The sequence below is a fragment of the Heteronotia binoei genome, chromosome 20, assembly GCF_032191835.1.
Source record: "Heteronotia binoei isolate CCM8104 ecotype False Entrance Well chromosome 20, APGP_CSIRO_Hbin_v1, whole genome shotgun sequence".
Classification (NCBI taxonomy): Eukaryota; Metazoa; Chordata; class Lepidosauria; order Squamata; family Gekkonidae; genus Heteronotia; species Heteronotia binoei.
This window is the reverse complement of record NC_083242.1, coordinates 25,838,137-25,865,344: the sequence shown is the minus strand read 5'-3', so window position 1 is coordinate 25,865,344 and position 27,208 is coordinate 25,838,137. Positions and strand designations below refer to the sequence as shown.

Sequence of the window (27,208 nt, the reverse complement as noted above, 5' to 3'; positions counted from 1 at the left end):
TCTCCCCATCCCCAGACCAGGGAAATACATTCTAATCTACTATGCCAAATTACGTTACATTTTACTATTAATTACTTTACAATCTACTACTCCAAATAAGTGCGTCACCAGCCATTGTGTGGCATTTTGTGACAGCTGCCTACTAGGAAGGGTTGCCAACACTAGGTTTCACTTTGCTCTGGTAGACCTCACCTGGAGTATTGTGTTCCGTTTTGGGTACCACATTTTAAGGATATAGACAAGCTGGAACAGGTCCAGAGGGCGACGAAGACGGTGAGGAGTCTGGAGACCAAGTCCTATGAGGAAAGGCTGAGGGAACTGGGCATGTTTAGCCTTGAGAGAAAGCAGCTGAGAAGTGATATGATCATCTTCAAGTACTTGAAGGGCTGTCATCTTGAGGATGGTGTGGAATTGTTTTCTGTGGCCCCAGAAGGTAGGACCAAAATAATGGGTTGAAATTAAATCAAGAGTTTCCGGCTAAACATGAGGAACTTCCTGACCATTAGAGCAGTTCCTCAGTGGAACAGGCTTCCTTAGAAGGTGGTAGGCTCTCCTTCCTTGGGTGGTGGGCTCTCCTTCCTTGGCCATCTGACAGCAATGAAGATCCTGTGAATTTAGGGGGAGGTATTTGTGATTTTCCTGCATTGTGCAGGGGGTTGGACTAGATGACCCTGGAGGTCCCTTCCAACTCTATGATTCTATGAATATCATCACCTATGGGGGGATATTTTGTAGTCTGGCAATTGCGTGGTTTTTGTACATCAGATGTATGAAATTCGGACTGAAAAGAGTAAATAATTGGAATTCAGAACGGAAGAGACTGAAACCATTTTTGGGCAACATGCAGTTCATTGGATCACTGTGGGTGCCTTGTTTTTCTGGTTAACCGGTCCTAGAGGTTGGCAACCCTGCGTATAATACACGCTGCCCCTGGGAACAGCAGTTTTCTCTGCCATCCGGAGCCCTGTTGTAATTCCGGGAGGTCACCAGGCCCCACCTGGAAGTTGGCAAGTGAAAGGCTCTGGCTTAACTCGCCGTCAGCGCGCGCCCTCCTTGCTCAGAGTTGCCATAGGGACGCTCCCCCTCTCCTCGCCTGCGGCTTTTGCGCCGTCACGTGAGCAACGCGTCAGGCGGGGGGGACGTCAGCCAGCGGCATTGTTGGGGATGTCCCTCGCCGGCCGCCGTCCCACCTCCCTCCCCGCGATCGTTGGGCGGGGCCGACGGAAGCCGGGCAGGCGCTGTGGTGCGAGGCGACTCTGGCGGTGTGTGTCTGTCGCCCCGCAGTCATGGCGGCGGAGCAGGAGGGCTTGAAGGGAGGCGGCGGCGGCGGCAACAACAGCGGCGGGGGCGGCAGCGGGAGGAACCGCGGCGGCGTCCAGCGCGTCGAAGGCAAGCTCCGCGCCAGTGTGGAAAAGGGCGACTATTACGAGGCGCACCAAATGTACCGGACGCTTTTCTTCAGGTACGCGGCGGAGACTGCGCCCCCCCCCCTCGCCGCGCGCGGAACCTTCCTTCGCCCCGCCTTTTTCCAGACGGTTCTAGCGACGCGGCCACTCGGCCACGCGCCCTCGGCCTCTCCCCGCACGCCATTGGCCGAGCCGGCTGCCGCTCTCCCGCCCCGGCCCCGGATTGGCCGAGGAAGAGGGAGGTGGTCTGGCGGTGACTCCTGCGGAGGCGAAGGAGGGGAGGGGGAGAGAACCCGACTGCAGGCCTCGAGTTCCCCGGCGGGGCTCAGGGAGGGGCGGCGGCGAGGGTCGAGAGAGAGATAGAGAGCGGCTCAAAGTCACGGGGTGGCCCCTTCTGCGCACAACCGCCCTGTGAGGTGGGCTAAGAGAGCCAGTTTGGCGTAGTGGTTAAGTGTGCAGAGTTTTATCTGGGAGAACCGGGTTTGATCCCCCACTTCTCCACTTGCAGCTGCTGGAATGGCCTTGGGTCAGCCATAGCTCTGGGAGAGGTTGTCCTTGAAAGGGCAGCTGCTGAGAGAGCTCTCTCAGCCCCACCTACCTCACGGGGGGAGGGAGGTAAAGGAGATTGTGAGCGCTTTTGAGATTCAGAGTATAGGGCGGGACATAAATCCAATATTTCTAAGCTGCGGCTAGCCTGAGTTGTCACAACAACTCCATGAGGTAGGGTGGCTCAAAGCCCTCCAATAATAAATTTTAATTGCCTGCTCTCTTTTTATCCTCACAACATCAGTGAGAAGTTGTTGAGGCTGAATCTAAATGACTGGCCCAGTGCCTCAACCTTTCTAGTCCATTTATCATCACAGGAGGCCTGTGTGGTTGGCTAGACAGAGAGGCCCAGGGACACCCAGCAAGTTCTGCGTGGGCACCCATGCAAATGCCTTCTGGCTGGCCGACTCCAGGCCTCCTTTCCTGAGAAGTTATATTGTACTCTTTGTTGCAGGCTTTACTACAACCAATTAAAAATATCTTGCCTGTTATCCACTGTGTTTTTATCCCATTTTCCCTAAAGGACGCTCAGAGGGGCCATTTGTAGTTTCCTCCCCTCTTCCATTTAATCCTCCCAACAATCCTGTGAGGTAGGTTAGGCTTAGGGTTGTAGACAGACCTAGAGAGAAAAATGCCGCGTCATTTTTAGCAGAAGCTTCATTGGCAGTTGGATGGAAGTAAACAGCATCAGCTGATGAACAACATCCTATCAAGCTCCTATGAAAGGAGTGTGGTGTTTTTCCACAAGACTGTGTTGAAACCCTGGTTAGGCCATGAGAGGCAGACTGGGCCAAAGTCACCCAGTAAGCCTCATGAGAAGTAGGGATTTACATATAAAGCAACCTCTAAACATTTCCTGTTAACTCGCAGTTAAAACTAAACCCTGGCTTAACAACACTACCGACTGAACTGCTCTTACCTCAGCTGGCAGCCCATTCTACAGAGACAGCATGGGCTTCCAACGAAAACATTCTTGCCATTCTGGTTACAGATAGCTCTTCTTTTAGGGAAGAGGAGAGAAAGCAAAGCTTGCCGGGAAGATTTTAAAGACCATTTGGGGGCGGGGCAGTATATCAGGTGTGTGGGACCTATGTTGTAAAGAGCTTTAAAGGTCCAAACCACCACCTTAAGCTGGATTGGGAAAGAAACTAGTAACTGCATTACAGCTGGTTCAGTAATTGTAGTCATTAGTAATTTTCAGAGGTTTCTCCACTGGATGATGAAGTTCCCTTTAGTTATCTTGACTAGTAGCCTGCAATTTTACTGTTAATTTTCATGCCTGCCCTGCCCTTTTTTATTTGCTCTGCGATGCAGCCCTGTGAGGTAGGCTAGGCAGGCCCACTGAAAAAGAGGGAAATGTTATTATACCCCACTTTTCTCTACCTTATGAAGTGGTACAGTCATATTCAAGGACAACCATGACTCGGTGGGAATTTGAACCTGGGCCTCCACATTTGAACATGAACCACTATACCATGCTAACTCTCTCTCTCTCTTATTGCAACGTGTCTTTGTGAGCTACGAGCCCTTGGGTCAGATTTAGTTCAGCGGTCATATCCGTCAGATGGGATTGGGAACCACAAAACATAATAAAGGTATCTGGTTTGGCGTACTTAAAGGAAAAATTAGGGCTGTCCCCTATGAATTCATCTGTTGGCTAGTTTTCCTGGTTGCTAAATAAAGCCTTGGTGTTCAGAGGTACTAGACCACTGAGTTGCTGACAGCAATCCTAGTAATCGCTGTAGCTTTATGTGCCTCACTTTTGGCGTACCAGAGACACGTGGCTGACACAGTGTTGATGGACATTTGATTTAATCCAACAAAACTCTTCACTCCAGAAACTTGACTGTGTAGATATCCTAATAAAGATGCAAGGTGGGAGAGATGTGACTATTTTAAAGGCTTAAGAAATACGAGTGGTAAGTTTGTTGTAGGCTGGCTCCACCCTGCAGAAGTCCAGGTCACAAATAAACCTGTTTGTCCACAGCTGTGCTGTAGGGAGGCATGCTTGGTAATAGGCTGATTTGAAATCAGTGATGCTTACTTCTGAGTAGACAGGCTGGAATTGAGGTGTTTCTGGATTCTTCATTTTTATTAGTGGTCTGCCTTTCCTGAAACTGGCATGAATTCCTTCACCCCTCAGAACTCGAGGCACATAGCATTCAGTTGAATGCACCACAATAAAACTAGCAAGGTGTAAATTAAAATAAGGCACTGGTTTAAAAAAAACAGCCCAAGCAGAACTGCTCACATTTGGATTATAGGCGAGTCTGTTTGGGAATGGATTTTCAGCCCACACCCCCATCTCCTTATGTGCATATTTGACACATGGATAGTGTGGAGTTCAAGGGTATGTGCTTGATGATTATGCATAATGGTGGAGGAAGTCTCTTAAGCAGGATTTATGCCCTTTTGCTTGAGGTTAATTAGGGGATGACAACAGCTACTGGATCTGTATTCAATCATGTAGGCCAGAATAACGAGTTCCATCCATTGGGGGGTGGGGATCCCATTCTCTCTCTGTGTTACTGAGTAGCTCGAGCAAGTAAGAAATCTTTAGACACACAAAAGCTGTTTGATGATGTCAGATCATGATGGATCCAACTAGTTCAGAGAATAATCTCCACTGACTGACAGCTACTCATCAAGGTCTCAAAGGGCTAGAAAAAGGGGTTTCCCCAGCACCTGCTACCTTTTTCATTAATGATGCCAGGGACTGAACCTGGGAGCTTTCAGCATGTAAAACCTGTGCTCTGCTGATCAGCTATATCTCCCTCGCCAAATCAGCATTCCATCAGTTAACTGCAGTGTGCATCTGGTTTCCAAACCATGCCCAGTACTGGAGAAAAGCAGGACTTTTGCAGGAAGAAGGGCAACAGTGAACAGGCTAAATGGTGGGAGATACTTCTCCCTCAAACCTTTTGCTCTAGACAAGAGGCACCAGGTAAAAGAAGCTTGAAGGTGGCAAAGAAGGATGGGATGAGGATTGGAGAAGGGACTTAAAGTAACTGAAGAGTTGTCCTTCTAAGCCAGTTGACATGAACACAGTCGGGAGGGTGCAACTGTGTTTAGGATTATGCTGTTAAAGTCATTGCCATGGGTTTGGCAGCTAGGCAGAGGAAGGAAGGATTTAGGAGTAAGCTGACCTGAGCCTTGGGCTAGGTGTTTTTGGGCCCAGCCCATGTGGGAAGCAAGGGCATCTGTCTGGCTGAATCTTGCTGACTGACCAAGTTGGCGGTTTGTCTCATCAGCTTTTCCCAGGTTGGGGGTGCACAGTGGTTTCTCTCTGATTCCCTGGCCTTGCAAGAACAGAATCCTTGGCAAGCCTGAAAAACTGAAGCACTTGGCACGAGGGAGGTTTTGGATTCCAGGGCATGTGCTTGGAAGCACAGACATTTGGCAGAGGCACAGACTGTTACGCTGAAGCCATTTTGATCTGAGAGAGAGTGACACTATGCCGCCATGCCCTCATCAGCTGCTTCAGGAACATTGGTTTGCACTGGTCAGATTGATGTCGCTCCTTTGCTCCTCTAGAAATTTACTACCTTACACACAAATCTAGGCTTTAGACATGCTCATTTGTCCTCATTTAACAGCACTGGAGCAGCTGGTAGGAATACTCTTTACTGTCCGCCCTGCCCTTGGCAGTCATCCTTCTGGAAATTATAACCCAGTCCTAATAGTTTGCAATTCAACAATCACACAACCAGGGGTGGAATTCTAGTAGGAGCTCCTTTGCATATTAGGCCACACCCCCCTGATGTAGTCAATCCTCCAAGAACTTACAAAAAAGAGCCCTGTAAACTCTTGAAGGATTGGCTACATCAGGGGCATGTGGCCTAATATGCAAAAGAGCTCCTGCTAGAATTCCACCCCTGTACACAACTACAATTACAGATTTGGTGTTCACCTTCATGCCAGAGCCATGTTCTTCTCACAGGTGTTGTTGAGATTGCTATTGAAGATTGTTGCAGCATACAACTTAATTTGAGAAATAATTTGTGATAATCTTTCCTTATGAAAAGAAGAGGGGAAAACCGACACTATATATCCTTCCATATCCGTACCAAAAACATGGGCAGTGGGGGAGGTTATGTTTGTTTATCTTTACTCAAGCTTATTATTATTTTATTAGCTGTTGTATGCACCGCTTCCACTGTTCACGGCAGCGTGCTTCGTTTCCCCTCAACATCACAACAATAGGTCAGATTGAGAGAGTGCAAGAGGGCGATCCTGTATTTGTGTGAAGGAGAGTCTAGCTAGTCCAAGAACATGAGAAGAGTCCAAGAACCTGAGAAGAGTCCTGCTGGTTCAGACCAGTGGCCATGTAGTCCAACATACCGCCTCACACAGTAGCCACTGTTCATGGCAGTGTGCTTCGTTTCCCCTCAACATCACAATGGTAGATCAGATTGAGAGAGTGCAAGGGGGCGATCCTGTATTTGTGTGAAGGAGAGTCTAGCTAGCCCAAGAACATGAGAAGAGTCCTGCTGGGTCAGACCAGTGGCCCATGTAGTCCAACATACTGCCTCACACAGTCGCCAACCAGTTCCTCTGGAGAGCCACCAGCAGGGCACAGTGATCAAAGATCTTCCCCTGAGGTTGCCTCCTGGCACTGGGATTCAGATGTTGACTGCTCCTGAGCATGGAGGTTCCCTTTAGTCACCTTGGCTGGTAGCCACTGATAGACCTCTCCTCCATGAGTCTATTTAATCCCCTTTCAAAGTTTCCTGTGCATGTGGCCATCAATACATCCTCTGACAGCAAATCACTATATAAAGAAGTAACCCAGTCAGCTGACCAGGGATTTGAAGCCAGGTCTCTTAAGTCCAGCACTCTGTCTTCTCCCCTGAACAGTTGAGATGTTTAAAACTGAAAATAAAAGTAGGGCTGAGTTCTTAAAGTGATCAAAAGATCAGATGTCACAGAGATCACCCCCTTGTGAAAGCGGGATAAGAAGCATGACTATAAAATAAAAAAGGAGTTTAAAAAATACTTCAGCAGATACCATAGGCATCTGTTTTGAAAACATTTGCTCCCGTCCATTCTTGTTATAAAAACTGTATTTACATGTGAGTGATTTGCTTCAAAATGCAGATGGGGATAAAAATGATGGAGTGTATAAAAACAGCATCCGTATATAAATGTAAAGTGCCCAAAAAGAGGAGCTGCCATCCTGCATGGTCAGCTGTTACAAATCTTCTTGGTCGATAGAGTGGTACAGATTGTTTTCTATGGGTCAGGGATAACTAACGGGGCTTAGAGGGATGTGTCTCTGCTTCAGATGGTACCACACATGTACACAGTACAGTCAGTGCAGTTCTGCAGGTTCCATTTCCTGGTAGGTAATGCCAATAACCATTGAAGCATTGTTAAATGCCCACAGTGGTATATTGTAGGTTCTCTGAATACAGTCGGGTTTGCATTTTAAATGCTTTGAAGTCCAAGCTCAAGGAAGGCTCAAGTAGTATGCAAAATGCCCAAAAGAGGAGCTGCCATCCCGCATGTCTCAGCAGGTTTCCCTTTGTAATCTTTCCAGGTATTAGTAGAAATTCCTGCGGAAAAAGATCTTTGCCTCTAAGTACGTAGTTGTCCAGTTCAGTTAGTATCTTTAATTCTGTGTCTTCTGATTCTTAAATGCCTTTTAGCTGGTTTCAAGAAGAAGCAAAAGCTCCGTTACTGGTAATTTTCCAGTGTTAAAAATGAGCTGAATTAATGGTACTTGCGTATCTGATGGTGTTTGTTACCTTTTCTAATTTTTGAGAGATTTAACAGTGCATTCCTAGTTTCACTTTGAATGGATTTTAGAAGGATATATACTCTTAGGATTGTTCTGAAAAAAATAATGATCTGAATTTGTTGGTTTGCTGTCTGAAGAACTTGAGGGTCTGACAGGACAGTTATAAACTGTTAAAAAGGTAGTCAAGCACCAAGTCATTACCAACCCATGGGGTGATGTCACATCAAAACATTTTCTTGGCAGACTTTTTTTTACGGGGTGGTTTGCCATTGCCTTCCCCAATCATCTACACTTTCCCCTAGCAAGCTGGGTACTCATTTTACCAACCTCAGCCGCCCCTTTTTGAAACAACAGCTGTGAAATGCTGCATAACAACACCACCCCACCACCCCGGCTGCAGTTGTGTTAGCAAACATGGAGCCGCAAAAGTTCCTTCTCTAGTTTCGTAGCATCATCCCTCGTTCTCATTCTTCTGTGGTTCAGTGCTTTTGTTACTGCTGCGTGGCTGACTTAGTGTTTTCAAGGCAAGAGATGTTCGGAGGTGGCTTGCCATTGCCTGCGCCTGCATCACAACTTTGGTATTCCTTGGTGGTCTCCCATCCAGATACTAACCAGGGTCAATCCGGCTCAGCTTCTGAGATCTGACAAGATCAGGCTAGCTGTGTAGTTTCCATAAAGGAAATGGCTAAGATAAATAATACACATGTTCTTCTGTTCCTAGCTGGAGTGGTACTAGGAGCCAGATGTGCTTGCCTGTGCCGGTATTCCAGAGCGGCACAGTTTCATTATCTGGACTCTTACAAGAACCTTCAAGGGTATAATGAAGCCGCAGTTGGCATTGTGTGCTAAACAGAACTCTTTACTGAGAAAAAAAATGGCATTTGGTGTCTTTCGTAACATCTGTAATGGGTGTGCCTATTGACATAGTTGACGTGAAGCAGCGAGGGCAAGGACCCCTTCCTCAGCCTCTCAGAGGTTTACATTTTCAGGTCTATTCTCGCAGCCCTAAAAGCTAGTAAGGAGCTCTTCTTAAAAAACGAAAGTCTGTGTATTCTCAGTGCTCAGTTGCATCCAGTATTAAGGAATGTATTCTTCTTGTATTCTTCAGAAAAGCTCTGAAATAAGGTGCAGCACTGCGCTTCCTGGAATGAATGTGATGTTACTTGAGATACTTAAGAGGGCTGAGGTGGGGGATTGGAATTCTGGTGTAGGGAGAGACGGATTATACTATTTTTTTGGGGGGGGGAATTGTCACTGGGCAGGTGAGGATATCTTGAGCATCTGTTTCCTAGTGTCAGCTTGCTCTGCATCCTCCTGGCATCTCCCTCCCTGTTCCACAAACCAGGGTGTTGTGAGCACCAGACCAGCCTGACTCGCACCGTACATGTGATGGCTCTGCACTGTAGTGATGGGGGGCACGATCCCAGCAACTCTGGCTTGGCACACAAGCACCAAACGGCGCCACCATACGGCCAGGCCTTTACCGCCTGCACCCAGTTCACAGCGACTGTGAACTGTGAATTCACAGCGACTGTGAAGTCCTTTTTTCCCTTTCTCACAATACAAGAACTCGTGGGCATTTGATGAAATTGCTGAGCAGTCCGGTTAAAACGGATAAAAGGAAGTCCTTCTTCACCCAAAGGGTGATTGGCATGTGGAATTCACTGCCACAGGAGGTGGTGGCGGCCACAAGCATAGCCACCTTCAAGAGGGGTTTAGATAAAAATATGGAGCAGAGGTCCATCAGTGGCTATTAGCCACAGTGTGTGTGTATATATAAAAATTTTTGCCACTGTGTGACACAGAGTGTTGGACTGGATGGGTCATTGGCCTGATCCAACATGGCTTCTCTTATGTTCTTAACTTTGACTATCAGTTACTGCTGCTTTACTGTCTGCCTCATACCATGCTCTGCTTTGGGGGAGGGGTTTTTTTTTGGGGGGGGGAGGAAGCAGCAGCTGGAAAAACACACACCCCATCACTGTAAACATAGCACACGCAATTGTGTCTGGAATCAGTGTGGTAGTTGGAAGATGAGGAAAAATCAGAAATAGACTATGAGTTTGTTTGGGGGGGGGGCGTTAAAAAGGTAAAGGTAGTCCCCTGTGCAAGCGCCAGTCGTTCCCGACTTTGGGGCGACATTGCTTTCACAACATCTTCACGGCAGACTTTTTACGGGGTGGTTTGCCATCACCTTCCCCAGTCATCTACATTTTCCCCCCAGCAAGCTGGGGACTCATTTTACCGACCTCGGAAGGATGGAAGGCTGAGTCAACCTTGAGTCGGCTACCTGAAAACCCAGCTTCCGCCGGGGATCGAACTCAGGTTGTGACTGAGTACTGCAGCTTTAACTGCAATACTGCAGCTTTAACAGTCTGCGCCACGGGGCTCTCCCGAAAAAAAGAACATGTTTAAAATAAGGAAAGGAAAGGTCCCCTGTGCAAGCACCAGTCGTTTCCGACTCTGGGGCAACGTTGCTTCCACAACGTTTTCACGGCAGACATTTTAAGGGGTGGTTTGCCATTGCCTTCCCCAATCTTTTACACTTCCCCCCCAGCAAGCTGCGTCCTCATTTTACCGACCTCGGAAGGATGGAAGCCAGCTACCTGAACCCAGATTCCTTCACGATCAAACTCAGGTTGTGAGCAGAGCTTAGGACTGCAGCTTTACTACTCTGCGCCACGGGGCTCTTTTTTGGGGGGGGTGGGGGGGAGGAAGCTATAAATTCCCTAAATGGATAAACGAGATGTGGGTTAGGGATCATCCTGTTAATGGGGGAGCACACGCATGCAAGCTCCCTTCTGCTGCAAGAAAAAGAGAGCAGACCCCCTTTCCCACTCTCAGCAGCTCTGGTGGAAGAGCCAGAGGGGCTGGGCCATTACAGACCATTACCAAAGGGGCCAGGCCTCCAAGAGGTGGGTAGTGGTGGTGCTGGTGCTGGTGCTAGAAGAAGCTGGGGGCTGGCTCACTGGGAAGCTGTCCTCCATATAATACCACTCCTGTCTCTGGGTGGCAGTTCTTTATGAATGGTTGTTTTTTTGGCAGCTCTTTTGATGGGCAGCAGCTGACTGGGAGAGAGGGGTGGCAGTGGGGCCAAATAGAGCCAGGAGCTTGGTTGCCTGCTCTCTCCTTTCAGGCAGAGGGAGGCTTCAGAACCTACATTTCCTCACGAAGAAGGTAGCGGATGGATTGGTTCCACTGCCAGAGCCTGTTGCTAGGGGCAACTCCCCTAGATTTGGCATGAGCTGCGTTTTTACTTCCTTGCTCGAACAATTTATGGCGTCTCACACTCAAAGAACTAAGTTCCAATTTTAGTAAACGTGAGCACGACTAAGTTAACTTCTAGCATCGCTAAGCATTTGTGAGCATGTCTTTTGGTGCTGTGGGTTGATCAAGATGGGTAGCTACTAACAAGAAATTGTGGCAGGGGAGAAGCTTTTCTTCAACGCGAGCAGTGACTCACGGACGCTCATCCACTGGAACAAGTTTTGGTAGCCTTTAAGGTGCTTCTGGACTCTTGGTCTTTTCTCTTGGTGCTGTGTTCTGGGAATCTCTTGTTTTCTCTCTCTCCGCAGGTACATGTCCCAAGGCAAACATGTGGAAGCAAGAGAGCTAATGTATTCTGGGGCACTGCTGTTCTTCAGTCATAACCAGGTAAGTCCTTTTGCGAAATAGGGCAGAGACACTGCAGTAAATGGCACTAAAAGATCTTTGGGGTTGTGGGGCACACACACGGCCAATAGTTTATCTTGCTGAAATGAATTGCAAATTGATGGGCCAACTTGGTGGAGATCTCAAGGCAGCAAACTGTTAACTTGTGCGCTTGCTGTGGGTGTGTTGCAGCGGCCTCCCGGCAAATGCTGGTGTGCTGGCTTGCACCTGCTACACTATGATGTGTCTTTTCTCCTCCCTTCCAACCCTTTGAGGCTCTCCTCCCCAGCTCAAAGCACAATAACACAGAGTGCTGAGCACATGGCCGCTCTAATTGCTGACCCTTCCTTAAAATCTTGTGAGATCCTTGAGGGCACAGAAGTAGGGCACGACTCATGGCATTCGCCTGCCCACCCCTCCTCCCCTTAAAATGCTCATAGGTGTTTTAAGCCAAGCAGGGACAGGAAGGAAACTGAAAAAGGATTGGAACCAGCCCACCAGCTTTTCTGCCAGTAAAAAAAGGAGAAAACATGCTGTGAGGTAGGTGGGGCTGAGAGAGCTCTCCCAGCAACAGCCCTTTCAAGGACAGCTCTGCGAGAGCTATGGCTGATGCAAGGCCATTCCAGCAGCTGCAAGTGGAGGAGTGTAACTAGGTAAGAAGGTAACTAGATAAGACTGAGAGAAAAAGCAGTCTGGATCTAAGCCAGAGAGTGCTTGACATATCCCCCAAGGGGCTAAGGCTGTCTCAGGAGGTGTTTTAGAGACAGCCAGCATATATACACAGGCTTGAATCAGATGCTTAGCTGCATTCCCAACCTTTTTCCCCCCTCTGTGTTTCCTAGCAAAACAGTGCGGCTGACCTGTCCATGCTTGTTTTAGAGTCGCTGGAGAAATCGGATGCTAAAGTTACCGATGAGCTCTTAGGTGAGAAATTTCTCAATATTTTAAACCATAATTAACATTGACTATTTATCTGTTGTGGTGGTGCCCTACTGGAATGGTCTGGGAGACCCCCAAGGACCGTTTTTGCGAGGGTCTGTCTGCCTTCTGTTTCCAACAGCATACCTCTGGGAGCCTGCAGGCAGGGCGTGCAAGCAACAGCAGAGTCATGCTAGAAATAATCTTATGATTGATTTTTACTGATGATGTCATCATTGGTCTCTGTATCACGCTTCTGAGTGTGCACAGCTGTTTCTGTGGGCTGAGCAGGATTTTTGCCACCATTCCTCTCCCCGGCATAATGTCTTCACAGTGATTGCCCTCTTCTGCCTTTTTGACAGACAGCCACACCATGGCTGTGCACTCACTGCTCATGGGCTGACCCTTCTGCCCTTTGCTTGTCAGACTGCCTGACTTATTAAGCATGCAGTTGATAAAAGATTTTCCTATGAAGTTCTTGTCCAGAAGTCCCGTGAAGAGTCCCTTCTGCATGGACCACTGAAGGCCAGAAAAGAGGCTGTTCCTGAACATGTCAGCCTGGCATCTTTGTCCAGCGTGTATTCTTGCATGCCTTAGTCCCTGGCAGCATCTTGTGAAAGAAGATGACTTGACTTGGTTTAAGCTTTGTACAGAGGAATGCCCTGATTGATCGGGGTGGCCCAAGTAGCCCCTAGCCCAAACTCATCAGAAGCTAAGAAGAAGAAGATGATATTGGATTTATATCCCACCCTCCACTCCGAAGAGTCTCAGAGCGGCTCACAATCTCCTTTCCCTTCCTCCCCCACAACAGACACCCTGTGAGGTGGGTGGGGCTGAGAGGGCTCTCACAGCAGCTGCCCTTTCAAGGACAGCGTCTCAGAGCAGCTCACAATCTCCTTTCCCTCCCTCCCCCACAACAGACACCCTGTGAGGTGGGTGGGGCTGGAGAGGGCTCTCACAGCAGCTGCCCTTTCAAGGACAGCGTCTCAGAGCGGCTCACAATCTCCTTTCCCTCCCTCCCCCACAACAGACACCCTGTGAGGTGGGTGGGGCTGAGAGGGCTCTCACAGCAGCTGCCCTTTCAAGGACAGCGTCTCAGAGCGGCTCACAATCTCCTTTCCCTCCCTCCCCCACAACAGACACCCTGTGAGGTGGGTGGGGCTGGAGAGGGCTCTCACAGCAGCTGCCCTTTCAAGGACAGCGTCTCAGAGCGGCTCACAATCTCCTTTCCCTCCCTCCCCCACAACAGACACCCTGTGAGGTGGGTGGGGCTGCAGAGGGCTCTCACAGCAGCTGCCCTTTCAAGGACAGCGTCTCAGAGCGGCTCACAATCTCCTTTCCCTCCCTCCCCCACAACAGACACCCTGTGAGGTGGGTGGGGCTGAGAGGGCTCTCACAGCAGCTGCCCTTTCAAGGACAGCGTCTCAGAGCGGCTCACAATCTCCTTTCCCTCCCTCCCCCACAACAGACACCCTGTGAGGTGGGTGGGGCTGGAGAGGGCTCTCACAGCAGCTGCCCTTTCAAGGACAGAGTCTCAGAGTGGCCTACAATCTCCTTTCCCTTCCTCCCCCACAACAGACACCCTGTGAGGTGGGTGGGGCTGGAGAGGGCTCTCACAGCAGCTGCCCTTTCAAGGACAGCGTCTCAGAGCGGCTCACAATCTCCTTTCCCTCCCTCCCCCACAACAGACACCCTGTGAGGTGGGTGGGGCTGGAGAGGGCTCTCACAGCAGCTGCCCTTTCAAGGACAGCGTCTCAGAGCGGCTCACAATCTCCTTTCCCTCCCTCCCCCACAACAGACACCCTGTGTGGTGGGTGGGGCTGGAGAGGGCTCTCACAGCAGCTGCCCTTTCAAGGACAGCGTCTCAGAGCGGCCTACAATCTCCTTTCCCTCCCTCCCCCACAACAGACACCCTGTGAGGTGGGTGGGGCTGGAGAGGGCTCTCACAGCAGCTGCCCTTTCAAGGACAGAGTCTCAGAGTGGCCTACAATCTCCTTTCCCTTCCTCCCCCACAACAGACACCCTGTGAGGTGGGTGGGGCTGGAGAGGGCTCTCACAGCAGCTGCCCTTTCAAGGACAGCGTCTCAGAGCGGCTCACAATCTCCTTTCCCTCCCTCCCCCACAACAGACACCCTGTGAGGTGGGTGGGGCTGGAGAGGGCTCTCACAGCAGCTGCCCTTTCAAGGACAGCGTCTCAGAGCGGCTCACAATCTCCTTTCCCTTCCTCCCCCACAACAGACACCCTGTGAGGTGGGTGGGGCTGGAGAGGGCTCTCACAGCAGCTGCCCTTTCAAGGACAGCGTCTCAGAGCGGCTCACAATCTCCTTTCCCTCCCTCCCCCACAACAGACACCCTGTGAGGTGGGTGGGGCTGGAGAGGGCTCTCACAGCAGCTGCCCTTTCAAGGACAGCGTCTCAGAGCGGCTCACAATCTCCTTTCCCTCCCTCCCCCACAACAGACACCCTGTGAGGTGGGTGGGGCTGGAGAGGGCTCTCACAGCAGCTGCCCTTTCAAGGACAGCGTCTCAGAGCGGCCTACAATCTCCTTTCCCTCCCTCCCCCACAACAGACACCCTGTGAGGTGGGTGGGGCTGGAGAGGGCTCTCACAGCAGCTGCCCTTTCAAGGACAGAGTCTCAGAGTGGCCTACAATCTCCTTTCCCTTCCTCCCCCACAACAGACACCCTGTGAGGTGGGTGGGGCTGGAGAGGGCTCTCACAGCAGCTGCCCTTTCAAGGACAGCGTCTCAGAGCGGCTCACAATCTCCTTTCCCTCCCTCCCCCACAACAGACACCCTGTGAGGTGGGTGGGGCTGAGAGGGCTCTCACAGCAGCTGCCCTTTCAAGGACAGCGTCTCAGAGCGGCTCACAATCTCCTTTCCCTCCCTCCCCCACAACAGACACCCTGTGAGGTGGGTGGGGCTGGAGAGGGCTCTCACAGCAGCTGCCCTTTCAAGGACAGCGTCTCAGAGCGGCTCACAATCTCCTTTCCCTCCCTCCCCCACAACAGACACCCTGTGAGGTGGGTGGGGCTGCAGAGGGCTCTCACAGCAGCTGCCCTTTCAAGGACAGCGTCTCAGAGCGGCTCACAATCTCCTTTCCCTCCCTCCCCCACAACAGACACCCTGTGAGGTGGGTGGGGCTGAGAGGGCTCTCACAGCAGCTGCCCTTTCAAGGACAGCGTCTCAGAGCGGCTCACAATCTCCTTTCCCTCCCTCCCCCACAACAGACACCCTGTGAGGTGGGTGGGGCTGGAGAGGGCTCTCACAGCAGCTGCCCTTTCAAGGACAGAGTCTCAGAGTGGCCTACAATCTCCTTTCCCTTCCTCCCCCACAACAGACACCCTGTGAGGTGGGTGGGGCTGGAGAGGGCTCTCACAGCAGCTGCCCTTTCAAGGACAGCGTCTCAGAGCGGCTCACAATCTCCTTTCCCTCCCTCCCCCACAACAGACACCCTGTGAGGTGGGTGGGGCTGGAGAGGGCTCTCACAGCAGCTGCCCTTTCAAGGACAGCGTCTCAGAGCGGCTCACAATCTCCTTTCCCTCCCTCCCCCACAACAGACACCCTGTGAGGTGGGTGGGGCTGGAGAGGGCTCTCACAGCAGCTGCCCTTTCAAGGACAGCGTCTCAGAGCGGCCTACAATCTCCTTTCCCTCCCTCCCCCACAACAGACACCCTGTGAGGTGGGTGGGGCTGGAGAGGGCTCTCACAGCAGCTGCCCTTTCAAGGACAGAGTCTCAGAGTGGCCTACAATCTCCTTTCCCTTCCTCCCCCACAACAGACACCCTGTGAGGTGGGTGGGGCTGGAGAGGGCTCTCACAGCAGCTGCCCTTTCAAGGACAGCGTCTCAGAGCGGCTCACAATCTCCTTTCCCTCCCTCCCCCACAACAGACACCCTGTGAGGTGGGTGGGGCTGGAGAGGGCTCTCACAGCAGCTGCCCTTTCAAGGACAGCGTCTCAGAGCGGCTCACAATCTCCTTTCCCTTCCTCCCCCACAACAGACACCCTGTGAGGTGGGTGGGGCTGGAGAGGGCTCTCACAGCAGCTGCCCTTTCAAGGACAGCGTCTCAGAGCGGCTCACAATCTCCTTTCCCTCCCTCCCCCACAACAGACACCCTGTGAGGTGGGTGGGGCTGGAGAGGGCTCTCACAGCAGCTGCCCTTTCAAGGACAGCGTCTCAGAGCGGCTCACAATCTCCTTTCCCTCCCTCCCCCACAACAGACACCCTGTGAGGTGGGTGGGGCTGGAGAGGGCTCTCACAGCAGCTGCCCTTTCAAGGACAGCGTCTCAGAGCGGCCTACAATCTCCTTTCCCTCCCTCCCCCACAACAGACACCCTGTGAGGTGGGTGGGGCTGGAGAGGGCTCTCACAGCAGCTGCCCTTTCAAGGACAGAGTCTCAGAGTGGCCTACAATCTCCTTTCCCTTCCTCCCCCACAACAGACACCCTGTGAGGTGGGTGGGGCTGGAGAGGGCTCTCACAGCAGCTGCCCTTTCAAGGACAGCGTCTCAGAGCGGCTCACAATCTCCTTTCCCTCCCTCCCCCACAACAGACACCCTGTGAGGTGGGTGGGGCTGGAGAGGGCTCTCACAGCAGCTGCCCTTTCAAGGACAGCGTCTCAGAGCGGCTCACAATCTCCTTTCCCTTCCTCCCCCACAACAGACACCCTGTGAGGTGGGTGGGGCTGGAGAGGGCTCTCACAGCAGCTGCCCTTTCAAGGACAGCGTCTCAGAGCGGCTCACAATCTCCTTTCCCTTCCTCCCCCACAACAGACACCCTGTGAGGTGGGTGGGGCTGGAGAGGGCTCTCACAGCAGCTGCCCTTTCAAGGACAGCGTCTCAGAGCGGCTCACAATCTCCTTTCCCTTCCTCCCCCACAACAGACACCCTGTGAGGTGGGTGGGGCTGGAGAGGGCTCTCACAGCAGCTGCCCTTTCAAGGACAGCGTCTCAGAGCGGCTCACAATCTCCTTTCCCTTCCTCCCCCACAACAGACACCCTGTGAGGTGGGTGGGGCTGGATAGGGCTCTCACAGCAGCTGCCCTTTCAAGGACAGAGTCTCAGAGTGGCCTACAATCTCCTTTCCCTTCCTCCCCCACAACAGACACCCTGTGAGGTGGGTGGGGCTGGAGAGGGCTCTCACAGCAGCTGCCCTTTCAAGGACAGAGTCTCAGAGTGGCCTACAATCTCCTTTCCCTTCCTCCCCCACAACAGACACCCTGTGAGGTGGGTGGGGCTGGAGAGGGCTCTCACAGCAGCTGCCCTTTCAAGGACAGAGTCTCAGAGCGGCTCACAATCTCCTTTCCCTTCCTCCCCCACAACAGACACCCTGTGAGGTGGGTGGGGCTGGATAGGGCTCTCACAGCAGCTGCCCTTTCAAGGACAACCTCTGCCAGAGCTCTGGCTGACCCAAGGCCATTCCAGCAGGTGCAAGTGGAGGAGTGGGGAATCAAACCCGGTTCTCCCAGATAAGAGTCCGCACACTTAACCACTACACCAAACTGTCTGTCCTAAGCAAAGTCGGCCCTGCTTAGTACTTCGATAGGAGACCTCCAAGGAAGTCTACGATCGCTTTGCAAAGGCAGGCAATGGCAAACCACTTCTGTTTATCTCTTGCTTGACCTGGATGGCCCAGAGCTTGTCAGATCTCAGAAACTAAGCAGGGTCAACTCTAGTTAATGCTTGAATGGGAGTCCACCACGGAAGCGTAGGGTTGCCTTTCAGAGGCAGGCAATGGCAAACCACCTCTATTTGTCTCTTGGCCTTGAAAAAACTTTCCAGGCTGTCCTAAGTCAGATGCAACTTGACAGGAATTTTCACCACCACAGAGGAATTCCCCCCCCCCCATGTGTTGATGTTTCTTTGAAAGGCTGTGGCTGCGAAAGAGGTCCTGAATGACTTTCCCCCCCAGAGCAGCTCATTGTCACTGGGGATTTTCAGCTGCCTTCAGAGCTCTGCTACTTGCTTGTTTCTCTTTCAGGATGCAGCTGCCATAGAAAAATCACGATAAAGTGCCATTTTGTTCTGTTTTTTTCCCTTAGAAAACCTTGCTAAAGTGTTCAGCTTGATGGATCCAAATTCACCTGAGAGAGTCGTTTTTGTGTCCAGGGCCCTGAAGTGGTCCAGCGGAGGGTCAGGGAAACTCGGGCATCCGAAATTGCACCAGTTACTCGCCATCACGTTGTGGAAAGGTCAGTCAAGCAAAACGTGGAAGTTTAGTTAAAAGGCGCTTTCATGCACTTTCAGCCTGCTTTCAGTGCATTTTGCAACTAGATTTTCCAAGATCCACCTGCAAACGATCACTAAAATGTATTGGAAGTACATCACTTAAGCGTGTGTGAAAGCACCCTTCGTCTGCTTGGTTCTTCAGATGCTCAGAATCACTCTCCATGCCCAAAGAGTAGCCCCCGAACGGTGTGTAGACCCGCTTTTCGAAGCGAAGCACAACTTTCAAAGCTGTTTGTCCTCTGAAATTGGAACGGGGGGAATCCTGCTTGCTAACAGAAAAACTCAAGGGAATGTGCAGTTCCTTGGGTGTGACTAAGAGAATTCCTTGAATCCCAGCCTGTGTCTTGTAAACTAATTATGACTCTGCTCCATATTGGGAAAACTTGTTAGAGAAGGGAGTCAAAAATGGTCTTGACTCTGACACTCTACACTGCTGAACCTGCGCTCGGCCCTGTTTGTAGCAATAATGGCTGCTTGGATTAATTTGCAAATTTAGGATATGGAAGGAGAGCTTTATAACCAAGGATGAATGTAAACCAATAACCAGTGCTTGTAGGGAGAGTGTAAGAAAAGCTAAAGCTCAATATGAACTTAGACTAGCAAGAGATGCTGAAAAAAGCAAAAAGGATACTGCTGTTATTTTTAAAGTTATAAAAAGAGCAAGGGCATGGAAGGCCCCTTGCGGGGACAGGAAAATGTAACAGGTGATTAAGAGAAGGCAGAACTGCTCAATTCCTACCTTTCCTCAGCCTTCTCTTGTGAGGGAAATGGTGCTCAAAATGGCAAAAACAGAACACGTGATGAGGGAAGGAAGTTGCAGTCTAGGATCATAGGGATTGTACATAAACTAGTTTATTTAAATAAAACTAAGTCCTTTAATTGCATCCAAGGGTACAAAAAGAAATTATGGACATAATTTCTGAGCTTCTGCGCAGAAATTATGTCGATTTCTTTTTCCATTATTTCTGTTATTCTTGAGAATTCTTGGAGAATAGGTGAGATGCTGGAAGATTGGAGGTGGGCAAATGTCTCCATCTTCAAATAGGAAAGGAGGATCCAGGTAACTACCGACCTGTCAGCTTGATGTGTACACCTGGAAAAGTTTTAGAACCATTATCAGTCAGTTCTTGAGCATTTAGAAAAGATGGCTGTGATTACTAAGAAACACGGGTTTCTCAAGAACAAGTCATGTCAAACTAACCTTATATCTTTTTCTGAGAAAGTTATTACCTTGTTGGATCTGGGGAATGCTGTAGACATAGTTTATTTTGATTTCAGTAAGGCTTTTGATAAGGTTCCACATACTATTCTTGTTGACAAGTTGGTAAAATGTGGTTTGGATCCTATTACTATTGGATAGATCTGTAACTGGTTAACAGATCAAACCCAAAGAGTGCTTGTGAATGGTTCGTCATCCTCTTGGAGAGGAGGGACAAATGGAGTGCCTTGGGTCCTATTTTGTTCAGCATCTTTATAAATGATTTGGATGAAGGAATAGAGGGAATGCTTATTAAATTTGCAGATAATACTAAATTGGAAGGGGTTGCAAATACAGTAGAAGACAGAAACAGGATACAGGATGATCTTGACAGGCTGGAAAACTGGGCGAAAACAAATAAAATGAATGTTAGCATGGATACATTTAAGTTCTCCATTTAGGTAGGAAAAATCAAATGCATCATTATAGGATGGGGGAGACTTGTGTTGGCGGTAGTATGTGCAAAAAGGATCAAGGGGTCTTAGTGGACCATACACTGAACATGAGTCAGCAGTGTGATGTGGTAGCTAAAAGGGCAAATGTGATTTTGGGCTGTATCAACAGAAGTGTAGTATACAGATCACACAAAGTGATAATATTGCTTTACTCTGCTCTGGTTAGACCTCACTTAGAGTACTGTGTTCTGTTTGAGGTACCACAATTTAAGAAGGATATATAGACAAACTGGAATGTGTCCAGAGGAGGGCAACAAAGATGGTGAGGGGTCTGGAGACCAGGTCCTATGAAGAAAGGTTGAAGGAGCTGGGCATGTTTAGCCTGGAGAGGAGATAACTGAGAGGTGATATGATCACCATCTTCAAGTACTTGAAGGGCTGTCCTATATAAAGGATGGTGTGGAGTTGTTTTCTGTTGCCCCAGAAGGTCAGACCAGAACCAGCAGGTTGAAATTAAATCAGAAGTGTTTTCAATTCAACATTAAGGATTAATGTTTAATTTCATTTCAGTTATAGGAGGGGGGGATTTCATTTCAATTATAGATGCATGGGATGGAGAAAGTAGAGAAAGAAGTACATTTCTCCCTTTCTCACAATACAAGAACTTGTGGGCATTCAATGAAATTGCTGAGCAGTCAGGTTAAAACAGATAAAAGGAAGTACTTCACCCAAAGGGTGATTAACATGTGGAATTCACTGCCACGGGAGCTGGCGGCAGCTACAAGCATAGCCAGCTTCAAGAGGGGATTGGATAAACCTATGGAGCAGAGGTCCGTCAGTGGCTATTAGTCACAGCGTATTGTTGGAACTCTCTGTCTGGGGCAGCGATGCTCTGTATTCTTGGTGCTTGGTGGAGGCGCAAAGTGGCAGGACTTCTAGCCCCACTTGTGAACCTCTTGATGGCACTTTGGTTTTTTGTTTGTTTTTGGCCATTGTGTGACACAGTGTTGGACTGGATGGGCCATTGGCCTGATGCAACATGGCTTCTCTTATGTTCTTATGTTAGTTAAACATTAGGAAGAACTTCCTGACAGTTAGAGAGGCTCCTCAGTGGAACAGGCCATCTGATAGTAATGTTGAGTCTGTGAATTAGGCAGATCATGGGAAGGAGGGCAGGAAGGGTTGCATCAGTGCCTAGCTCTCATGGCCCTTTCCTACACATCCAGGGAAATGCTTGGTCATCACGTTGGGGTCAGGAAGCAATTTCCCCAAGCCCGTTTGACTAGGGATTCTGGAGGGTTGCTTTTGTTTTCGCCATCTTCTGCGCACGGAGAAATGGTGCCCGGGAGTGTGTGTGCGGGTGGGGGGTGGGGAAGGTGGTTATGGATTTCTTGCATTGTGCAGGGAGTCAGACTTGACCTTGGGGGTCCCTTCCAATTCTATTTCTAGAGCAAAACTACTGTGAATCTCGGTATCACTTCTTGCACTCTACGGACGGAGAAGGCTGTGCAAACATGTTGGTGGAATATTCTTCTTCCAGGGGCTACCGCAGCGAGGCGGACATGTTTGTCGCTCAGGCAGTCTTGCAGTAAGTATCCCACCTTTTACTTGAAGCGTTCAGTGGGAAGAAGAAGAAGAGGGAAACGATGCAAGCTTCGGTTGTTTCAAAACGTTCTGGGCGTTTTTCAGATTTGCCTTTTTTTTTTTCTTTAAGAAAAAACAAGACTTAGGAAGGGAGGGTTAGTATAGCTCAGTATGGTCGAAATCCCCACCCAGAGTGCTTTGCCCTGGCATTTATTCAGAAGCATGAAGGCCTTCCACGTTCATTATTTTGATAATCTCTGCAGCAACTCCTTAAGATAGACCAGTGTCATTCCCCGTAGTGCAGGGGTGGCCAACGGTAGCTCTCCAGATGTTTTTTTTTGCCTACAACTCCCATCAGCCCCAGCCATTGGCCATGCTTTCTGGGGCTGATGGGAGTTGTAGACAAAAAAACAAACAAACTGGAGAGCTACCGTTGGCCACCCCTTGCCCTAGTGCATTTACAAGAGTAAGAATATAGTGCTTTGGTACAGGACTGTGACTCCACAGTAGAATGTCTGCTTTGCACACGGAAGGCCCCAGTTTCAATCCCAGGCATTGCCAGTTGTAGAACAAAGTAGGAAGTGATGTGGACCCTGGAGAGCCAGTGCCCATTAGCGACAAGCATACAGCCCTTGATAGACGCAGTGATCTAACTTAGTACAGGAAGCTTCATATTTTCAGAGAGAGCCGTGGCTGAGCAGCAGAAGACCCCAGGACGGATGTCCTCTTACAAGGGCAAGATAGCAGGTTACGTGAAGAAACGCTGAGGGTGTTTTCGCACTCACGTTTTACTGGCGCCACGACCCTCCTGACGCCGGCGAATCTGCATGGATTTCGCAACAGAAGCGCCGGCGCTCCCAGAAGCGCCGGCGCTTTCCGTCGCTAAGCCAGCGCAAACGTTTTCCTGCATCTTTGCGATTTCCGTTTGCGCTGGCTTAGCGACGGAAGTAGCCGGCGCTTCTGGGAGCGCCGGAGCTTCTGGTGCGAAATCCATGCAGATTCGCCGGCGTCAGGATGGTCGTGGCGCCAGTAAAACGTGAGTGCGAAAACGGCCTGACAGTCAGAATAGACAGTTTTGAATTGGATAGGCCAGTTGTTTGACTCTGTATAAGGCAGCTCTATATGACTGTGAGTTTTTGACTAAGGCTCCTTATTGGGAATGCATCGTTTGAGCCAGTTTGGTGTAGTGGTTAAGTGTGCGGACTCTTATCTGGGAGAACCAGGTTTGATTCCCCACTCCTCCACTTGCACCTGCTGGAATGGCCTTGGGTCAGCCATAGCTCTGGCAGAGGTTGTCCTTGAAAGGGCAGCTGCCGTGAGAGCCCTCTCCAGCCCCACCCACCTCACAGGGTGTCTGTTGTGAGGGGAGAAGACATAGGAGATTGTAAGCCGCTCTGAGTCTCTGATTCAGGGAGAAGGGCGGGATATAAATCTGCAATTCTTCTTCTTCTTCTTCTTCTTCCTGGCTCACACTCTCAGCTCCGCTGCTCGAATAGTCCCGGGAAACTCCTCTCATGTTTGAAATGGATGGGCATGGTAGCAGTGACCCTTCCCCTGGCTGGCCATGAGGGCAGCTCCCACGATTTGCCCTCAAAGATACTTTGTGAATTCCAGTCCCTGGACTGAGCTTTTGCAGTGCAACGACTTGTCCAGGAGCTGGCCTTGAAAAAGACGCCTTTCAGTGTTAAATGCTGGCTTTCCTCTTTTTCAGATTTCTGTGCTTGAAAAACAAAACCAGCGCGTTAGTGGTTTTTACAACCTACACACAGAAACACCCATCCATAGAAAGGGGACCCCCTTTTGTCCAGCCCTTGCTGAACTTCATCTGGTTTCTACTGCTGGCAGTGGACGGGTAAGGTCCGTTTTAGTAACCAGATCACTTTGTTACTTCTTGCCTTCTCATCTTGGTTTTTACATTGGCAGGGGGGGGGTCTCTTCTGTTTTAGAGGAAAGCTAACGGTGTTTACAGTATTGTGTGAACAGTATCAGCCTTCACTGAAGAGGGATCCCATGTACAATGAAGTAAGTTGCTTTCAATCTGTGTAGTTGGTCCATTGCCGTAGAAACACCTTAACAGCATAGTGTAGAAATCGTTCCTTTCAGAGTCTCGCCAAAGAAAACGTCTTTGCAGTGTGTGTGTGTGTGTGTGGAATGCTTTCTGGTTTAAAAGAGGGAAGTTCTTGGCTTTCATATAGCACTGCTTATAGCATTGTTTATGACGATAGTTTCAGGTGGTCTGCAGTAGAACAGCTGGATCTGAATCCAGAAGCAGAAACCAACAAAATTTTGGGAGCGATGAGCTTTTGAAAGTCAAAGCTTTGACTCTTGAAAACTCATATGCCGAAAGCCATCTTTGCCTCAAAGGTGCTATAGAACTTGATTCTAGTGGTAAGATTTGTTCAGAGTATTTTATAGCTCGGTTTGGTCTCCTTACTGCACATGGGGAGAGGGGAAGCTAAGGCTGAAAGACTTGACAATTTGTCTGAGGCTATTTTGTGAGTTCGTGGCCAAGAGGGAGATTTGAATCCACACCCTTTGACTCATGGTACAAACCATGAGGGTTTTTTTTGCAAAAGAGAACACAATGCATATATTCTTGCATTATCCTGAAACTTGTCATTACAGCATGACAGATAGAGAAGCTGAACAAAATGATTTCCAGTAAGGTGGTCTTTAGAAGCAATCACTTATGTGTATCAGTTTTACTGAAAAATGTCAGATCCCAGATCCTCTCATGTGCCAGGGGCTGGGGTGGGGGAGGTTGTTTCTTCCCATAGAAGGAAATGCCAATTGTAGCTGCCTAATGTAATCCTAAACCTTCTTCTTTAACCTCCCTTTATATAACAGAGAATGGGTTTAGCAGGTATTCTAATGCCTCAGTGTTTGTTCGTTCTCCTGCAGTACCATCCTTTTTAAAAACTGCATTGCTTTTCTAAAAAGATCTGTTGGAGAGGGGAAGTTGTGTCTCAGCATAGAGCTCTACATTTAATTCTGTTTCTTGGGGTCAGTTAGGTTGTGTGGGTTTTCTTCCCCTTTGTGGATGAATTGGAAGCCATAACACTCCTTGTTTTTCTCTTGCCCCTCTAGTACCTAGACAGAATAGGACAGCTTTTCTTCGGTGTCCCCCCGAAACAAACGTCATCCTATGGAGGATTACTAGGTGAGTTTTCACAGAAAGTTTTAACAGTTCCAGTCTTGGTGGGAAGAAGCCGCAGTGGACTTAACCTGCATTCATCCAGCTTGCAGCAGCTGGCAACAGATCGTGCCTGCCAAGGGTTTCTAGAAAGTGGGAGGGACCAGGTGGGGCTCTTGCCCAACAGGACTTCTGATTGGCTATGGAGATATGATTGGCTGGGCAGAGTAAAATAATGTAGTTTTAGTGGCCACTGCCCCCACAGTGTTAGCTGTTTTCTCTTTCACTCCTCTTTCCCAGTGGTGCTTTTAAAATGACCATTCTTCTCCCCAACACTTGAGTTTCCTCTGTGTGTGTGACTCTGCCTCCCGTGGCAGCCATTTGATAGTCGTGCCCACCACTGTGTGTCAGAATTCCAAAAGTGCACACAAGCTCAAAAAGAGTGGAGACCCCTGTCTTGAGGTCTTCTCTGCCCAGATGCCCTGGATGTCTATCTGTGTCTGTGCAAACAAATGCATATCTTGTTTGTGGCAGCTTAGGGGGAAAAAAATTCTGTGTTTGTTTGCACACATTTTTTGCTCTTGGGTTTGAATGCCTGCACCCTGCTCAAAACGGCACTAAGGGCAGCGTGCAAACATACAGTAAGTTTAAAACCGAGAAATGGCAAAAAAAAAAAAATCCCATCTGCATTTAACGGGTTGACTGCTGACCTTGTCCCTGGACTTCCGTCCCAGGCAACCTTTTAAACAGCCTGATGGTAGCTGGGGAGGAGGACGACGCAGAAGATGGACAGGAGGACAGCAGCCCCATTGAGCTTGATTGACATCTTCCAGAGCTGCCAGGAATCTCGCTCGCTCGCCCACTCGGAAAAGACGCTTTGAGGACAGGTCCTGAGATTGCTCCTCAACAGGTCCAAGGGCTCCTCTGTTCTGTTTTTTTTTTCTTTTTTAAAGAGGTTGCTGAGATGTTCATGATGTTCTGGTCTATATTATTTACGTAAAACAGCAGTGAGGCAGCCAAGAGACCCAGTTTGGTGTGATCATTGTCAGGCCTCCAGTATGCTGGCTGGTGATGGACTGAGACGTTAGTCGCCTCCCGTGACTTCCATAAGCAGTATTCAGTACTCCTTCACCAACACAATAAAAGCAGGACGTGGGATTTGTGGCTGTACACGCACACGCGCGCGCACACGCACACACAGCCGTGCATTTTGGTTTCACTTATCAAATTAAGTGTTGGATGGCACAAAGGAACATCTTGAAAGGCAGGCTCAGAACTGCTGGAGAGGCGGCCAAAAAGCCTTTTGAGGAGAGCCAGACAAGAGCCAGCCTCTTGCAGCAAGGGCACCCCCAAAGAACAAATTTATTTCCATTGTAGAAGGATATCTTGTGAAACCCTGAAAGATTTTGGCTAGCCTTTGAACTGCCAGCCAATTCCAGCACCTCAGGATCTCTTTCTCCACAGTAAAAATAACTCTTTTGCACCCAGGGCTTGGAGCAGAATGGCTGTTTGTGTCCTGTTTAGGAATCTGGAGGCTCAGAGGCCTCTCGCTCCCTATGCAGGTGGCTTTAGTGTCTATGACGTTTTGGTGGTCTTGCCCGCAGTGCGTACCCAAAACACTGCATTTCAGCCAGGAGCACAGCATGCAAAGATTTGGAACCAGGGGCTCCTTGAACGGAAGGGATGCTGTGGACCTCTGGGTTCTGTCTCGTTTGTTATTTATTTTGTATTAGATGATTTATTGATTCATTTTAACACTTTATGTGCAAACAAAATACAAGAACAAACTGACAAGTAACTGCAAATCACATGCTTAAAATATCAATCTACATATTGTCTCATTTGGTGCACAGCACCAGATGTTAGAGATATGATTAAAAGATGAAATGGACCGCGGGGTGGGGGCGGGGGTGACACTTTATTTTTTCACATTTAAGATTAAAGGCTTAGATTAATAACAGTGATCATGCATGAGGGGAATAATGCATTTTTATTTACTGTAAAAAGCAAAAAAATGAATTTGTGTTAATTGTTGAGTATTAAATAAATACTTTATACTGGGATTATTATTATTTTCTGTGCCGTGGGGGGGGGGTGCCTTTTGAACCTGGTTGCTTATTGATGGCTTTATAGCATCTGATGATGGGGAATCCCTTCAGAGCCAGTTTGGTGTAGTGGTTAAGTGTGCGGACTTTTATCTGGGAGAACCGGGTTTGATTCCCCACTCCTCCACTTGCACCTGCTGGAATGGCCTTGGGTCAGCCATAGCTCTGGCAGAGGTTGTCCTTGAAAGGGCAGCTGCTGTGAGAGCGCTCTCAGCCCCACCCACCTCACAGGGTGTCTGTTGTGGGGGGAGA

At 49.4% G+C, this 27,208-nt stretch overlaps 1 protein-coding gene across 1 annotated transcript; it reads left to right on the top strand.

The window, feature by feature from the left end:
* Positions 1-1,162: 1,162 nt before the first annotated feature.
* GET4 (guided entry of tail-anchored proteins factor 4) lies at positions 1,163-26,914 on the top strand. Its single transcript, XM_060260987.1, has 9 exons — positions 1,163-1,462; positions 11,268-11,346; positions 12,186-12,267; positions 18,295-18,444; positions 21,584-21,722; positions 23,430-23,570; positions 23,665-23,740; positions 24,806-24,878; positions 25,586-26,914. The coding sequence occupies exons 1-9, from the start codon at positions 1,287-1,289 to the stop codon at positions 25,672-25,674; spliced, it is 1,005 nt and encodes a 334-aa protein (XP_060116970.1). The 5' UTR covers positions 1,163-1,286; the 3' UTR covers positions 25,675-26,914.
* Positions 26,915-27,208: the final 294 nt, after the last annotated feature.

Coding starts and splice junctions, on each gene's coding strand:
- GET4 (XM_060260987.1), top strand. CDS start 1,287: ATGGCGGCGGAGCAGGAGGGCTTGAAGGGAGGCGGCGGCGGCGGCAAC. Junction 12,268..18,294: donor AGTTACCGATGAGCTCTTAG/GTGAGAAATTTC, acceptor TTTTTCCCTTAG/AAAACCTTGCTAAAGTGTTC. Junction 23,571..23,664: donor CTACTGCTGGCAGTGGACGG/GTAAGGTCCGTT, acceptor CTTCTGTTTTAG/AGGAAAGCTAACGGTGTTTA.